At 40.1% G+C, this 18220-nt stretch overlaps 1 protein-coding gene across 5 annotated transcripts in view; it reads left to right on the top strand.

The window, feature by feature from the left end:
* Positions 1-18220, top strand: part of LOC117351614 (C-terminal-binding protein 2) — a 130352-nt gene that overhangs the window by 77434 nt on the left and 34698 nt on the right. Inside the window, exon 13 of one of the 5 annotated variants that reach the window (XR_004537489.1) lies at positions 447-1000. The exons of 2 other annotated variants lie outside the window; for them this stretch is intronic. Coding sequence is in view for 1 of the 3 variants with exons in the window: in XM_033927146.1 (XP_033783037.1) it covers positions 447-525 (79 nt within the window). In the remaining 2 variants the exon portion in view is untranslated. Of the gene's footprint in view, positions 1-446; positions 1001-18220 lie in introns of those variants that run through there. 2 more of the 5 variants (XR_004537490.1, XM_033927146.1) reach the window with 2 other exon arrangements.

Below are 18220 nucleotides of genomic sequence, written 5' to 3'. Positions count from 1 at the left end.
GAATCACTTATCCTCCAAATTAAGATTTAAATCACTTCAAATAATGAAATCTCTAAAGATAAAATTCATATGATTTCTGTCATGTCTTAGCCCAGTGACCTGAGGACTACAAGTCAACAAAGACCTAAAGTACCTTTGTTAGAGGACAATTGAAATTTGCATAGCATTATTCCAAATTAAGAGTTAATATGATTATCAACCATCATAACGGAGAAAAAAATCTTATAAACTAATTCTAAGCCCTCCCTTATTCTGTTGTGGACAATTAATTACTTTATAACTTGGTGGGCAAATATTAATGGGGAAGAGACAGTTGGCCAGCCTCAAGGACAACATTGCTCTCCTTAGTCCCTTCATGATAATCCCTTTTTCATTTAGTTCATTTTTATGTATTGTTATTATTTATACGTATGTGAAGATACATTTTTTTTTGTTTTGTTTTATAGATTTCATTTATACACCCCTGAGGAAGGCTTTTCAAGCCGAAACACGGACCGTGTTGGGTTCCAGTACAAAAAGGATTGAAAGACTGTCTGTTAGGCTTGCATAATTTCTTGTATATGTTTTAGCTATTTATATATTTCTAATAAATTGATTGTCCTTGAGGTTGGCCGACTGTGTCTTTTCCCCACTCTTTTTTCTGTTTTGCATTATTATACGTGGGGTTGTGTTTTTCCCTTTTGTTGTGGAATCGGGCAAATATTAATAACATGAGGCAGATCCAGATCTGGTATCCTACTACTTACAATTTCTATAGTGCTGCTAGATGTACACAGTGCTGTACATTAAACATGTAAGAGACAATCCCTGCTTAATAGAGCTTACAGTCTAATCAAGGAATTCAGGAGTATGTATGTGACCTGTAGGTCTTGTTTTTTTAAATACTTTTGAGTATGCATTTTTCCCCACAATAACTGCAAGGCCTACATTATGATCTCCAATTGATTTCTCTATGAGTAGTGATTTTGTTACAAACAGAGTGTGCATTAAAATAATAACATTCAAAAAGTATCTTTTCATTTCTACAAGAAAATTAAGATTTCAGAGGAATAGGTAACTGATTTTTAACAGTATTAGTTCTCCTATTCCTCTCATAGTTTACCTCCTACTTCAAAGACCGTAATTTCAAAGTCTACTTGAAAGTAGAGAATGACACGGTGACAAAATTTATCACCGTCCCCGTCCCCGCGGATAACCACGGTAAACCATCTTCATGTCATTCTTTAAGGAGAGAGGGAAGAATCAGAGTATGAATGGCCACAACCACTGACCCGCAAGCTTTGCTTTGAAGAATGCTGGTATAGAAGGACTGAGGCTGAAATAGACACTAAAAAATGACATGGGATTATTTCCCGCGGTTAACCGCGAGGACGGGAACGGTGATGAATTTTGTCACCGTGTCATTCTCTACTCGAAAGAGAAAATCTCATCTCTCATTATTCAAACCTTCGGCGTTCCTCAAGGCTCTATTCTTTCTCCTTTACTATTCAATATTTTTCTTGCCCCTCTTTTGTCACTCTAGCTCAGTCCATTGGCTTTACTATATTTGCTTACGCAGACGACATCCAACTTCTTCACCCTCTTGATTCTTCAAATATTAGCGAAATACAAGAAATTAATACCAAACTAGACAAAATCAGTGACTGGCTCCACATAAATAAACTTTCCCTCAACATCAATAAATCCTGTGGTATACTCTTCCCGATCAGGAACAATGAAATGATAAATGGACAAATCTTTATTAAATCTTGCCTGGTAAAAATGGAATCAAAAATAAAATTGCTCTGAGTTATTCTAGACAAAGATTTAACCTTTCATGACCAGATAAGCTCCGTCGTAAAAGCCTGTTTCCACAAACTTCGGCTCATTCATTCCATAATCTCAATTCTTGAAACTGATGCTATCACAACCCTCATTCATTCACTGGTCATCTCTCATTTAGATTACTGTAACTCTCTATATAACAGAATTACCCAAAAAGAATTACGTCGTCTGCAGCTCATTCAAAATACGGCAATCAATCTTATCTATAAGGTTGGGAAATATGATCATGTTACTCCTCTTATTCAAGAAGCCCACTGACTACCCATTACCCACCGTCTCACCTTTAAAACTTTAATGCTGGTCTTCAAAATCAAACTTTTGCGTCTCCCACCTTTTCTTGATAAACTCATCATCCTTTTTTGCCCTCCCTGACCCTTAGATCGGCTGATCAGAATTTATTGACCATACCTTCCATCAAATAATTGTACTACACTAGAAAAATGAATTTTTCCGTTATACCTCCAACTTTATGGAACACCATGCCACCTCAACTCTGCCTCGAAAATTCACTTGACAAATTAAAGATTAAACTAAAAATGTTCTTATTCCAAGACGCATACCATAGCATCTGTTTCCTTCCAACAGTTAGCAAAATAAATATGAACCGCTTTTAAGAAGCGATCCCCTTTCCTGATGTTATATCCTCCCCCTTCCCTTTTTTAATTTGTTTTTAATGATGTAATTATTAACTTCCCCTCCCCTTCACCCTCAAGCTCATGTTCGTATCTGTAATTTATCCACTTAATGTTCACATTTCCCCTCCCCCTATAATTTATTTTAATCTTTCATTTTTAGCATTGTAAATCGGCTAGGTGCAAGTCGATGGTCGATATATTAAAATTAATTAAACTTGAAACTTGATTGCCTACTCTAATATAGAACAATCAGTAAGATTTACATTGTCTCTAAAATTGGTAGAGTGTACTTTTTGATGCTCATAAAATCTATCAAAAGAAGAAAAATAAACTTGGATCAAAAACAGGGGATACATTGAACCCAAGGTAGCCAAATCATTTTCTTCACAAATTAAAACTAAAATAATATATATTTTTAGAAAACCCCTCTACAGGGCATTTATAACTTGGGAGTCAAGCAGGTGATGATGTCACACAGGTGGGCAGGACCAAATGTCTCACTGCCAATACACACTGTTGCAATAGTGAAAAAAAAATTTCCTCCTATTGAAGATTGGTTTTATTATTATTGTGGTCTCAACATAATCACATTCCTCATTAATCCAACCATATTGTTCATTAACAGTAGTTTACTTTCTAATTTATTAAAATTTGCTTTACTACCTGGCTTATACAGAGTGTCAGCCAGAAAAAAACCAAAAATTACCAATGGTAACAATTAATCCGAATCCAAAAAATTGGTATATCTTATATGATCACCATAATCTGAATCTTCGACGGTATGAAACGTGCACCACCAACTAGGTCCTTAAATAAGGCCAAAAATAATAATAATACAAACCACAGAGCAATACTCAGTACGGGCTTAATTTTCCCTTGTGATGACCAATAGCCCCAGGCAGGTATTTATTAAGTGATACACACTTAGACCAAGGTGTAAATAAATCCTGCCCCGTACATCATCGTACTTTTTTATAATATGTTGATAAGCTTGTGGATCAATCAAGTGCATATGCATAACCGAAGAAGAAACAGCAGGAGACGATATAAGTGAGCAGGGAAGTTAAAGAAACACCCCCCAAAAAAGAAGAACACATCCCAAAATCCTAAATGAAAAAGGATAAAAAAATAAAAAATACTGAATCAAACCAATCAATAGAAACCACAAAATAGTCCAAATCACTGTCACTGTCCAGATGCCAATAGTGATAAAATGTAAGTGAATCTTTATATTGAATATCCTTGGTGAAAATGAATGTGAGAGAGTGTCCACAATGACGATAATGAGATGTAAAAAACAGAGTCAAAAAACAAAAACAAGTGAAAATATCCGTGGGCAAAACTTAATACTAAAAAAATCACTGTAACTTCCAGCTGGAACGACCACTTGTTGAATGGTTCAATCTATGATAAAATAAAACGTAGGGCAGAAACAATCCACCCCACGAAGTAAGAATAAATTAAAGTACTTAGCTCAAACAGCTGGAGTTTGTCAATCAAATGCGGATACTCATCCGCGTTGTATCTCCGCTCAACAGATCCTGTTTCAATTTCCTCATCAGGAGGGAGACAACAAAGTCACCAATACATTGTATTAAGTATGGTAAACTGAAGAGCCAGAATCTAATGAGAGGTCCAAAGCGCTACAAGGGCCGTGGCACAATCACGCTGGCACTGAAAAAAACAAAAAGGAGGGGCCCTTTTAAGAACAACCCTAGAGCCCCGCCCATTGCAACGTACTAAACGTAATGACGTCAAAGGACAGAAATGAATGGAAAAATATGGCTGTTTAAGTAAAACATTTATCTACATTTTCATTTAGTCCATACGAGAAAAATGCCTTTAGAGTGAAGATCCAAAAGTTTTCTCTTGTCAATAATTGAGCTTGCTTTTCCCCCTGAATGTATTGGGGATTTGTTCGAGAACACACCATTTAAGTTGAGAAAACGAATGATGATGTTTCAGGTTGTGATGATGTTTCAGATTGTTCTCATGGTGGCCAATCCAGGTCACTAGTACCTAGCAAAAACCCAAAGAGTAGCAACATTCCATGCTACTAATCAAGCAGTGGTTTCCCCCATGTCTTTTTCAATTACAGACTATGGACTTTTTCTCCAGGAAATTGTCCAAACGTTTCTTAAGACCAGCTAAGCTATCTGCTCTTACCATTACTTCTAGCAATGCTTTCCAGAGTTTAAACTATTCTCTTAGTGAAAAAATATTTCATCCTATTTGTTTTTAAAGTATTTCCCTATTACTTTGAGTGTCCCCTAATTTTTGATGGAGTGAAAAATCAATCCACTTGTACTCGTTCTACTTCACTCAGGATTTTTTAGGCTTCAGTTATATCTCCCCTCAGCTGTATATTTTCCAAGCTGAAGAGCCCTAACTATTTTATCTGTCCTCAAACGAGAGGAGTTCTAACCCCTTTATCATCTTGGTCACTCTTCTTTGAACTTTTTCTAGTGCTGCTATATCTTTCTTGAGATAGGAGACAGAATTGAACGCAATACTCTAGGTGAGGTTGCACCATGGAGCGATACAGAGGCATTATAACATTCTTAGTCTTGTTAACCATCCTTTTTTAAATAATTCCTAGCATCCTGTTTGCTTTTTTGGCCGACGCTGCATATTGGGTGGAAGATTTCATCATATTGTCTACAATGACATCCATTTTAGTAGCCTTCCTCTGGACCAACTGCATCCTTTTTATATATTTTTGAAGATGTGGTCTCCAGAATTGTACACAAAATTCTAAATGAGGTCTCAGCAGAGTCTTATACAGGGGCATTTATACCTCCTTTTTCCTATTGGCCATACCTCTTCCTATGCATCCTTCTAGCTTTCACTATTGCTTTTTCAACCTGTTTGGCCACCTTAAGATCATTACAAGTCCCACTCTGTCATGCACATAAGTTCTTCACCCTCTAAACTGTACCATTCCCTCGGGTTTTTGCAGCCCAAATGCATGACTTTGCATTAAACTTTTAGCTATCAAATTTCAGACCATTCTTCAAGCTTTGCTAGGTCCTTTCTCATGTTTATTCACACCATCCGGGGTGTCAACTCTATTGCAGATTTCGGTATCATCTGCAAAGAGTCAAATCTTACCTAACAGCCCTTTAGCAATATTGCTTAGAAAAATGTTAAGAGGAGGCCCAAAAACAGAACCTTGAGGCACATCACTAGTAACATATTTGAAGCTGGCTAATCTTTTACTGCTGTTTTTGGGTTTGTTATTATCTATTCTGTTGCTGTTAATTTATGTGCTTTCTCAAAAAACAAACCCCTAAACCATTTCAATCTTTTATCTTAATCAGAATCTGTGCAAACAGTTTAGACTAACTTTTCAAAACTGTTAAATCTGTTACTGCCAGCCTTGGTAGAAACTAGATACTTTTAAAGAAATAAAGTTATTAGATAAATATTTGTGCTAGCTTCCTCTCCCCGCCTTTTGAATGGAGGCAGGCTCTATTGCAAACAGAGTTATAGAAAGGTGTTTTAATTGAAAATAAAATTGGAGATAGGTTTCATATCTAACATAGCTCACAGTTCTCTGGTTGCCTATACTCTTCCACCCACCCCTCACCCCATCCCTGTGCTTACACTACCTGTATACCTAATTCTCATCTGGTTAGTTCTTTGTCGAATTAAGAACTTATTGTCCGACCCACCCACTCCTGGGTTTGCTACTGATAAGTATTCTTGACTATTGGATTGTCTATATATCAGTCAGTTCCCATACTAACCAATCAGGATGACTTTTATTCAGTGCAATCATTGTGGTGCTTTAGTTCTAAGGAGATTTAGGGCTTACCCCATCTCATCAGCTTTCTAGTATTAAGGAGGAGCTCTGTAATCTTAAGCAGGAATTGGATGCAATCAAAGAAGCTTCCATCACTTCACAGAGTCATACCAATGTACAACTACTGCCTTAGAGTAATGCAATCAAAGAATAAATGGATCACAGTAGGGTCAGGTAGACTACGACATGTGACACAGAAACATCCACCCGCACAGTTGCACCTATAGAATTCTTTTGCTCCATTAGAGCATTGCAGTGCAAAAAAAGAACTGAAATGGAATCAGAACCAGTAAAGGTAACTCATGAAGAAAAGCACCCCCAAAGGAAAAGTAAGAAAGCTCAATCCAGAAAATTATTGCTTTTAAGGGATTCTATCATCAGAGGCATTAACCTTAGAACACAAAGTGTCTCCCAAGATCCTTGGCTACCATGAGTACTAAGAAACTAATAATTCTAAAGCTGATATCATCCATTTGGGAACAAATGACCTGGCCATCAACTCCCCACTTACAGCGCAGAAAGCTTTTTGGGAGCTAGGAAAGGGCTTAAAACCTTTTGTAAAAACTGTAACTTTTTCAGAAGTACTGCCTACATATAGAACGGGAGAGGAAAGAGTTAAAAAAACAGCCTGGTGTCATCAAGAAGGCTTTGGGTACATAGGATAATGGGGAAATACATGTAAAGATGAGACTATATGTAATGAGCTACATCATATTATAGCAGGAAAAAGAATCATTGTTGAGAAATTTAGACAATATGTTTCTAGACATTTAAACTAAAAGGTGTGGGTGACGTATATATGAAGGACAATTATGGAGGCCACCCCTAGCAAAAGACAATATGTGATGGTACTAAAGATAGCAATGTAAACAATATTAGTAACTCACTTCTTAGCAATTCAACAGGAAGCGAAACAAAACAAAAAAAACTATACAAAAAATGAGTTTACCACTGAAAGATAGCTGGAAAGCAAAGACCACAAAAGCTTGCAGTCTAAGCAACAAAGTTCATGATCTGCAAGCCCTGATGTTAGAGGCAGACCTGGATATTGTTGCTATCACAGAGACATGGTACAGTGAATTCCAAGGATGGGATGCAAACATACGGGGATATAATCTTTTTAGGAAGGACAGAGATGGTCAAAAAGGTGGAGTAGCAGCTCTCTATGTAAAGATTGAGATCCAAGTTACTGAAATGCAGGGAATCTGGGGAGAGGAAGAAGCGATAAGATCACTCTGAAAAGAGAAGATGGAACTTCTGTCTACATGGGTGTAGTCTACAGCAATGGTTCCCAACCCTGTCCTAGAGGACCACCAGGCCAATCGGGTTTTCAGGCTAGCCCTAATGAATATGCATGGAGCAGATTTGCATGCCTATCACTTCCATTATATGCAAATCTCTCTCATGCATATTCATTAGGGCTAGCCTGAAAACCTGATTGGCCTGGTGGTCCTCCAGGACAGGGTTGGGAACCACTGGTCTACAGGACTCTGACTCAATTGCAGCAAATTGATAAAGATCTGATTGCAGATATTCAAAAGTTTGGAAAGAAAGAGGAGGTGCTGCTGTTTAGATGATTTCAATCTACCAGATGTGGACTGGAAAGTTCCATTTGCAGAATCGGAAAGAAATAAGGAGATTGTGGATGCCTTTCAAGAGGCTCTACTCAGACAAATAGTGACAGAACCCACGAGGGAAAAGCTATATTGGATCTAGTCCTCACAAATGGATGTCCACCTGGGAAGTAGTGATCATAAAACTCTTTGGTTTGATATAAGAGCTAAAATGGAGGGTAACCACATACAACTCATAGTCCTAGATTTAAAATGTACAGAGTTTAGTAAAATGGGAGAGTACCTTAAGAAAGAGCCGTTAGGACGGGAGGACATAAAAGAAGTGGGGAAAAAAGTGGTCTAAGCTGAAAGGAGCAATAAAAATGGCTACTGACTTTTATGTGAAGAAAATAAATAAAAACAAGAGAAAAAGGAAACTGATATAGTTCTCTAAACTAGTGGCGGAGAAAAAAAAGGAAAAATATTTAAAAAGCTCAAGAAGAGAACAGAAAGGACTACCAGGTGAAACAAGTCAAGAGAGAGAGATACATCTGGCAAAAGCTGAAGAGCAAATGGCTAAAAATGTAAAAAAGGGAGACAACCATTTTTTTCAGATATATTAGTGAAAGGAGGAAGATGAAAAATGGAACTGCGAGACTAAAAGATGCTATGAACCGATATGTGGAGAGTGATGAGGAAAAAGCAAACATGCTAAACAAATACTTCTGTTCTGTGTTCACGGAAAAAAATCCTGGAGAAAGGACCGAGATTGGTAAAGTTACACACTGGAATGGAGTAGATACTGCACCATTCACGGAAGAAAGTGTTTATGAACAACATGAAAAATTGAAGGTGGACAGAGCAGTGGGACCGGACGGGATCCATTACAGGATATTGAGGTAGCTCAGTAGTTCTGGCGGGTCCTACTAAAGGTTTGTTTAACAAATCTCTGGAGACAAGAGTGGTTCCTGGGGATTGGAGAAGAGCAGATGTGGTCCCTATTCACAAAAGTGATCGCAGAGATGAAGTGGGAAACTACAGGCCGGTAAGCCTCACTTTGGTTATTGGAAAAGTAATGGAAGCGTTGCTGAAAGAAAAGATAGTAAAATTCTTAGACTCTAATGGGTTATAGGAACCGAGGCAACATGGTTTTACTAAAGGTAAATTGTACTAAATGAATCTGATTGAATTTTTGGTTTGGGTGACCAGAGAATTGGATCAAGGACATACAGTATGCTAGATGTAATTTACTTAGATTTCAGCAGTCTTTGACATGGTTCCTGATAGGAGGCTCTTGAACAAACTTGACTGGCTAAAGCTAGGACCCAAAGTGGTGAACTGGATTAGAAACTGTTTGACAAACAAGACGCTAGAGGGTGGTGGTTAATGGAATTCGCTCAGAGGAAGGAAAGGTGAGTAGTGGAGTTCCTCAAGGATCGATGCTGGGGCCGATACTATTCAATATGTTTGAACGACATTGCCGAAGGGTTAGAAGGAAAGATTTGCCTTTTTGTAGATAATGCAAGATTCGTAACAAGAATAGGCACCAAGGAGGGAGTGGAAAACATGGAAAAAGATCTGCAGAAGTTGAATGGTTTAATATCTGGCAACTAAAATTCAATGCAAAGAAATGCAGAGTAATGCAATTAGGGATTAGAAATCGGAAGGAGCCATATTTGCTGGAAGATGAGAGGCTGATATGCACAGATGGAGAAAGGGACCTTGGGGTGGTAGTGTCTGAAGATCTAAAGGCAAAGAAACAGTGTGACAAGGTGGTGGCTGTTGCCAGAAGGATGCTAGGCTTGTATAGAGAGAGGTGTAACCAGTAGAAGAAAAGGTCGTTGTTTGTACAGGTCATTGGTAAGGCCCCATTTGGAGTATTGTGTTCAGTTTTGGAGACCATATCTAGCAAAGGACATAAGAAGACTTAAAGCAGTCCAGAGAAAGGTGATGAAAATGGTAGGAGGTTTGCACCAAAAAATGTATGAGGAGAGAAAGGAAGCCCTGAATATGTATACCCTAGAACAAGGGTAGGCAATTCCGGTCCTCGAGAGCCGGAACCAGGTCAGGTTTTCAGGATATCCACAGTAAATATGCATGAGATAGATTTGCATCTCAAGGAAGCAGTGCATGCAAATCCATCTCGTAAATATTCATTGTGGATATCCTGAAAACCTAACCTTGCTCTGGCTCTCGAGGATCGGAATTGCCTACCCCTGCCCTAGAAGAAAGGAGGGACAGGGGAAGATATGATTCAGACATTCAAATACTTGAAAGGTTTTAACATAGAACAAAATATTTTCCATAGAAAGGAAAATGGTAAAACCAGAGGGCATAATTTGAGGTTGAGTGGTGGTAGACTCAAGAGTAATGTTAGGAAATTCTTCTTTACAAAGAGGGTGGTTGATGCCTGGAATGCATTGTCGAGGGAGCTGGTGAAGAGGAAAATGGTGACAGAGCATGGGATGAACACAGAGGATCTCTAATAAGAAAATAATGGGTATATATTGAAGAACTAAGGCCAGTACTGGGCAGACTTTTATGGCCTGTGTCCCATATATGGCCATTCAGTTGAGGATGCGCTGTGGAGAGCTTAGACGGCTGGGATGGTGTAGATGGGCTGGAGTAAGCTTTGATAAGAGACCCCCAGTAGATGGGACCTAAACACAGTTTCGGGCACAGCTCTGGGTTTCTGGGCCAGAAATATCTAAGAAAAAGGACAATTTAAATTAAAACATTAATTTATAGAGTGTATGGTTGGTCAGACTGGATGGATCATTTGGGTCTTTTATCTGCCGTTATTTACTATGTTACTATGTAACATCCCTTTCCTCAGAGTGATCTCCATTGACCTCTACCTTCTGTCGTCTTCCAGTCAACCAGTTCCCCGTGGGCACTTAGTTTATTTTCTTTGCTAAAATCTACATACACCACATCTAGCGTACTCCATTTATACAATTCTCTGGTCACCCAGTCAAAGAAATTGATCAGATTTGTCTGTGAAGACTTACCTCTAGTGAATCCATGTTGCCTTCGGTCCAGTAATCTATGAAATTCCAGAAACTTCACCATTCTTTGTTTTAAAAGCCTTTCTATTAATTTGCTTACTACAGAAGTCAGATTTACCGACCTGTAATTTCCTACTTCTTTCTTCCACTTTTGTGTAGAGGGACCACATCTGCCCTTCTCCAGATCTCTGGTACCACATACTCTAGAGAAGCATTGAAAAGGTCAGTCAGCAGAGCCACCAGAACTTCACTAAGTCCCTTCATTACCCTCGGATGTACACCATCCGGGCCCATCACTTTGCCTACATTTATTTTAGCTAGCTCCTCACAAACACAACCCTCTGAAAATCAATCAGGGTCTACCACTCATCCATCCCTATTCATGTTTGTCTTCTGGATGGCCTGGGAAGGGCGTCAATGGCTGGGATGGTGTAGATGGGCTGGAGCGAGCTTTGACGGAGACTTCAGTAATTGGAACCTAAGCACAGTATCAGGCAGAGCTTTGGATTCTTGCCCAGATATGGCTAAGAAGAAAAAATCAGGTTGGGCAGACTGGATGGACCATTCAGGTCTTTATCTGCTGTCATCTACTATATTACTATGTTCTGCGGTCCTGCTCCCGGAGCTTCATCTGTGAAAACAGAATAGAAATATTTAAGCAATTCAGTCTTTTTTTTTTTTATCAGCTTCTACATATTTCTCCCCTTCACCTTTGAGTCTCACAATGCTACTTTTGTACTTCTTCCTATCACTGATATATCTAAAATATGTTTTATCTCCCTGTTTTACCATGTCAGCTATTTTTTCTTCAATCTAAATCTTTGCTTTCCTGACTACTTTACCAGCCTCTCTTAACTTTTCCAGATATTTTTGCCTGTGTTCCTCTTTCTTTGGTCTTTTGTAGTTTATGAAAGCTAACCTCTTATTCCTTATCTTCTCAGCTACTAATTTTGAGAACCAAAGTAGCTTTCTTTTCCTCTTACTTTTACTTACTTGCCTCATAAAAAGGTTTGTCGCCCTTAGAAATAACTGCTTTCAGTTTTGCCCACTGCATTTCAATTCCTTCCAGACGTTCCCATCCAGACAACAATTCCTTGATGTAATCCCCCATCCAAACAAAGTTGGTTTCTTTAAAGTCTAGAACCTTTACTCTTGAATGAGCCCTCACTACGCCCGTCTTAATATTAAACCGTAGTTTGCAGTGATCACTGGATGCCACAGACTCCAACAGATTCAGAATGCCGCGGCCAAGCTCATCTTCGCTAAAAGTAAATTTGACCATGTCTCCCAGCTCCTGGCCAAGCTCCACTGGCTTCCGATTATCGCCAGGGTCCACTATAAATGCGCCTGTTTAGCTTTCAAAATTCTACATGGTATCCTCCCTCCCCTTATCCCTCTTTCTTGGAATTCCTCAAACCCTAATACCACCGGATCCTCCCACAAATTAAAACTATCCTTCCCCTCGCTAAAAGGCATATCCCACACAGGAAAGCTAGGGACCTCCCTCCACTTCAAAATCACTGAGCTCTAGAACAACCTTAACTCCCCTCTTCGGAACTTGAGCTCCCTCCAAGTTTTCCGCACACATTTGAAAACCTGACTTTTCACAAAAATGTAAATCTCCCTCCAATTTAGGAATCAAGGAAACTCTTATTACTTGGCATCCCAAGTCCTTTAAATTTTCTTCACACTTCTACCTCTAACCCTCTGTTGTAGTTCCTTCCTATTTCTTCCACTGTAAACCGCGCCGAGCTCTACGAACGTGGAGATGATGCGGTATACAAACCTAAGGATTAGATTAGATTAGATTAGATTGATGATCACCCTCTGTAACATCAGAAACACTTTCCCCGTTTGTAAGCACTGAGTCCAGTATGACCCCATCCCATGTGGGTTCCATTACCAACTGCTGGAACAGTTCTTCTTGTAGAAAATCCAGGATACCATTCCCTCTTTCCAAATTGATCCACAATGCCTCTTCCTTGCCCTACAGATCCTGCAATTGTGTGGCTTTAATATGATCTTTAACATATAACACTACTCCCCCTTCTTTTCTTCCTATCCTTTCTTTCCTGAACAGATTATAGTCTGGTATAACTTTATCCTAGTCATGGTTCTCTGTGAGCCACGTCTCCATGATCCATATCCATCTCATCTTCTTCCATCACAACTTCTAGATCCAGAATCTTGTTTCTTTAACTGCTTTCCGGACATTGCCCCCTTTCCCCCCATTCGTATAAAGTAGTGTATTGCAAACTGTGTGTCGCCTGAGTTTCCAGGTGTGCCGCAAGACGCTGGGGAGGAGAAGAGGCACCAGTGCTGGCTGACTGCCTACAGGACATGCCTCTTGTGGCAAGAGGCACATTCTGTAGGCGGTCAACAGGCACTAGCGCTCTCCACGCATCTTCCCTTCCAGCACCCCCCACTAGCGGCTCAGGGCCACATCTAGAGGGCCTTTACAAATGCATGGACGTTGACATGATTGTCACACCTGTGCATGATGTCATCACATTGATGTTCGCGCACTTCCGGATGCCTCGAGCTGCAGCCACCACGTTTAAAGTGCTGCGGATTTGTAAAGTTTGCGAGTCACTGGTGTAGAGGTATTCAGTGATTTACTTACCTGAGGGCTTATACTTACCTATCACTTCTAGTTTAAAGACCTCTTTAGTAGATTAGCCAGCCTGCTGCCAAAGACACTTCTTCCCTTCTTTGATAGATGCATACCATCCCTGCTCTGCAGCCTTGGAAAATACAGTAGTGTATACTATTGTACCTGTGTTAAAACTTTTGGGAGTAGTTTTAGATTGAAATCTAACAATGCAAAATCAAATGAATTCTGTGCTTTGTAAATGCGTTTATGCTCAATGGAACTTATCTCCCCTGTCCTGCCTTTCCTCTAGGCCTAGGATATATGTTTGTTTATTAAAAGTTTTAACCACGCTTCGATTTGCCAACAGCACGGTGTACAAAATACATATTTAGGGACCGTTGGAAGATCATGGAATAAAGGGAGTGCTAAAGGAGGACAAAATCATCGCCAATAAACTGAACACATTTTTTTGCATCTGTACTTACCAAAGAGGATATACGCAACATACCGGAATCCGACAAGCTACACGCTGGAGGCGAAGATGGGAAACTGACAATGTTGACGGTCAGTCTAGAACAGGGATCTCAAAGTCCCTCCTTGAGAGCCGCAATCCAGTCGGGTTTTCAGGATTTCCCCAATGAATATGCATGAGATCTATGTGCATGCACTGCTTTCAATGCATATTCATTAGGGAAATCCTGAAAACTCGACTGGATTGTGGCCCTCAAGGAGGGACTTTGAGATCCCTGGTCTAGAAGAAGTATGCAGGCAGATTGATAGGCTTAAGAGCGACAGATCCTCAGGACCGGATGGCATCCATCCGAGGTTTATTAAGGAACTGAAAGGGACTATAGCTGAACTGCTTCAACTAATAGCCAATCTGTCGATCAAATTGGGAAAGATTCCGGAAGACTGGAAGGTGGCGAATGTTACGCCAATCTTCAAAAAGGATTAAGGGAAGATCCGGGAAACTACAGACCGGTGAGTCTGACCTCGGTACCAGGAAAGATGGTAGAGGCACTGATAAAAGACCGCATCATTGATCACCTTGACGGACACGATCTGATGAGGACCAGTCAGCACAGCTTCAGCAAAGGATGATCTTGCTTGACAAACTTGCTGCACTTCTTCGAGGGAGTAAACAGGCAGATAGACAAGGGTGACCCAGTTGACATTGTATATCAGGATTTTCAGAAGTCGTTAGACAAGGTTCCGCATGAACAACTACTTCGGAAATTTGAGAATCATGGAATAGAGGGTGAAATACGTGGATTAAAAACTGGCTAGCGAATAGAGAGTGGGGGTAAATGGACAATACTCAGACTGGAAGATCGTCACCAGTGGGGTGCCGCAGGGCTTGGTGCTTGGACCCGTGCTCTTCAACATATTCATAAATGATCTGGAAATGGGTATGACGAGTGAGGTGATTAAATTTGCAGACGATGCGAAGTTATTCAGAGTAGTGAAGACGCATGGGGATTGTGAAGATCTGCAATGCGACATAACCATGCTCGAAAAATGGGCATCGACATGGCAAATGAGGTTCAACGTGGATAAGTGTAAGGTAATGCATGTTGGTATCAAAAATCCCATACACGAATACAAGATGTCCGGGGCGGTACTTGGAGAGACCCCCCAGGAAAAATACTTGGGGAGTACTGGTTGTCAAGTCAATGAAGCCATCTGCGCAATGCGTGGCGGCGGCAGAAAGGGCGAACAGAATGCTAGGAATGATTAAGGAGATTACGAACAGATCGGAGAAGGTTATCATGCCGCTGTACCGGGCCATGGTATGAACTCACCTGGAATACTGTGTGCAGCACTGGTCACCGTACATCAAGAAGGACACGGTACTACTCGAAAGGGTCCAGAGAAGAGTGACTAAAATAGTTAAGGGGTTAGAGGAGTTGCCATACAGTGAGAGATTAGAGAAGCTAGGCCTATTCTCCCTTGAAAAGAGGATACTGAGAGGGGACATGATCAAAACATTCAAGATAATAAAGGGAATAGACTTAGTAGATAAAGACAGGTTGTTCACCGTCTCCAAGGTAGAGAGAACGAGGGCACTCTCTAAAATTAAAAGGGGATAGATTCCGTACAAACGTAAGGAAGTTCTTCTTCACCCAGAGAGTGGTAGAGAACTGGAATGCTCTTCCAGAGTCTGTTATAAGGGAAAACACTCTCCAGGGATTCAAGACAAGGTTGGACAAGTTCCTGCTGAAACAGAACGAATGCATGTAGGGCTGGTCTCGGTTAGGGCACTGGTCTTTGACCTGGGGGCCGCCGTGTGAGCAGACTGCTGGACGCGATGGACCACTGGTCTGACCCAGCAGCGGCTGTTCTTATGTTCTCAATCTCTCCTCATATACCTTTTGGTGCAAACCTCCTACCATTTTCATCACCTTTTTCTGAACCATGTCAAGTCTTCTTATGTCCTTTGCCAGATATGGTCTCCAAAATTGAACATAATACTCCAATTGGGGTCTCGCCAACGACCTGTACAGGGGCATCAACACTTTCTTTCTTCTACTGGTTACGTGTCTCTCTATACTGTCTCTTGACTGTTGTAATATAGTCTATCTAGCAGGCTGTAAGAAGCATTTTAAAAAGCTCACTTGGATTCAGAACACTGCTGTTTGCTTAATTTTGGAAAGAATTGAACATGTAACGCCTTAGCTTCATGAATTACATTGGCTTCCAGTGGAAGCGTGGGCTATTTTTTAATTCTGTTGTTTTTGCTTCAAAGTGTTGTATGCTTTGCTACCAGATTAATTTTAATGGATCATTTTTTTTTTACTCCTTTACATTCACAGTGTAATTTTGTCTTTTTACATTTCCCTTGCCCAAAAGCTGTGTTTACAAGACACGTCATGGGCGATACTTTCTTATCAGACAGCTATCTGGGAATCTGAGTTTCGCCCATTCATACGTACCTCTGTTTCATATTTTCATTTTAGAAAGTTACTGAAGACATGTTTGTTTAAAAGTTTTCTTGGGAAGTAAAGATGGCTGGTTGATATGCTTTGTTATATTGATTACAATTTTGTTAGTCACTGTGTTTGTGCAATTTTTCTTATTTTGCTATCCATATAGAACTGGAAGGTTTTGCAGAATAAAAATAGTTATGTTATCGTTCCTCTCTCTCCCTCTTTCACTATCTTATTTTCCTTTCCCCTGACATCATCCTTTCCTCCTCTCTCCCATATTTCCCCCTCTTTGTAAGGGTAATACATTTGATAAACTGCTTTTCTGTGGAACAACCAAAGTGGTTTTCATTTACTATATGCAGGTACTTCTCTTTCCTTAGTGAGATCGCAATCTAAAGTTTTTGAGAATGGGGCAATGGTGAGTTAAGTAACTTTGCATAGGGTCACAAGGAGCTGTAGTGGGAATTGAACTCACAGTTTTATGTGTGTTGCTAGTTATACATAATAATTACAGCTGCTGGGTCAGACCAGTGGTCCATCGTGCCTAGCAGTCCGCTCACGTTGTGGCCCTTAGGTCAAATAATAAAGAAAGAGAAAAAAAAGAGATGAGAGATAATTTACAAAGTAATAAGAACACTAAAATGTATGAACTGTACGCCACCTCAGTTTTTCTCCTTTATCCCATCATCTCCCTTCTGTTACACTCCCCTCCCCCAGGTTGGCCCTGGTTAACCAGGAAGCTAGCGAGCTCTATCCACTGAATACCCCAAAGATTTCCCATTAGGCTAGCTGACCTTGATGACCATTTTACTGTCTCTGGCTGCTTCCTTTTTGCATCATGCAGTTCTCGCTTGTGCCAAACTTGACATAGTGAAGTCACTCAGCATCCAACTCGTCAGTCTTGTAGTAGCATTATATAATTCTGTCCAGATTATGTAAAGTTTGTATGAATGTTGACAGCATGTCAGTTATTTTATTGACAGTAATGTAGTTCTAACAGGAGGAAGAGGGATGATTACCTATTGTGGTTGTTGCAGGTCTTACAGTCAATGTATTCACTGCTCCCTGTGTTAAGAAGGATGGTCAATCCCACCTCTAACATCTTAAATGCACATTCCTCCTTGTGCATTGTCTCACTTTTATTCCTCCTCTCCTTTTTCCAGTTTAGAGAGTGATTTGTGGTAGGTTGGTGGTGCTTTGAGGTTCAGGCATACTTTATATCTGCCAACCTTAACTCTCTCTTTGAAGATCCTGTAGTCTGCAGTGCTAGTTGGGACTCAAAATAGTCACTGGAATTTCAAAATGAAATTCTTGCACTTATACAGTTCAGAGGCTGGAAATCAGATGTGTTTGCTGTTGTACTGGGGTGGGAGAGATGTTGGATTGGGAGGGTACTGGATTACAACATGTTCTATTGTAATAATAATAATAATAATAATAATTTTATTTCTTATATACCAATACCTTTCAAGCTTTTGGTGAGGTGAGATGATCAGATAACAGAGAAAAATAACAAAAAATAAGCCCATCCTAGCACTGCCCACAACATAATGGCCCAGATTCACTAAAGATAGCGACTCAGTCGCTGTTGGCCAATTCTCTGGCTGATTTTCAAAAAGTGATTGATTCACTGTCAAGTTTGCATGCAATTGATTTACACGGAGGTGCAAATCATTTGCATGTAAACTCACCCACTCAATTGCTCAGTAAGCGATTGAGTCGGTGAAGAGCCCTGACAGTAGTGATAGGAGAAGCAGCCTCATGTCACTGCTGTCAGGGCTTCTGCTTTTTTTAAATGTTCTGCACGACTTAAACATGCACCATCTGTCCCATTACAAAAAGCCGACAATCCCCCCCTCCCCCCCCCCCTGAGTG

This window comes from Geotrypetes seraphini, chromosome 18 (genome assembly GCF_902459505.1).
Source record: "Geotrypetes seraphini chromosome 18, aGeoSer1.1, whole genome shotgun sequence".
Lineage (NCBI taxonomy): Eukaryota > Metazoa > Chordata > Amphibia > Gymnophiona > Dermophiidae > Geotrypetes > Geotrypetes seraphini.
The sequence above is the reverse complement of the archived record's forward strand: the minus strand, read 5'-3'. Positions and strand labels throughout refer to the sequence as shown.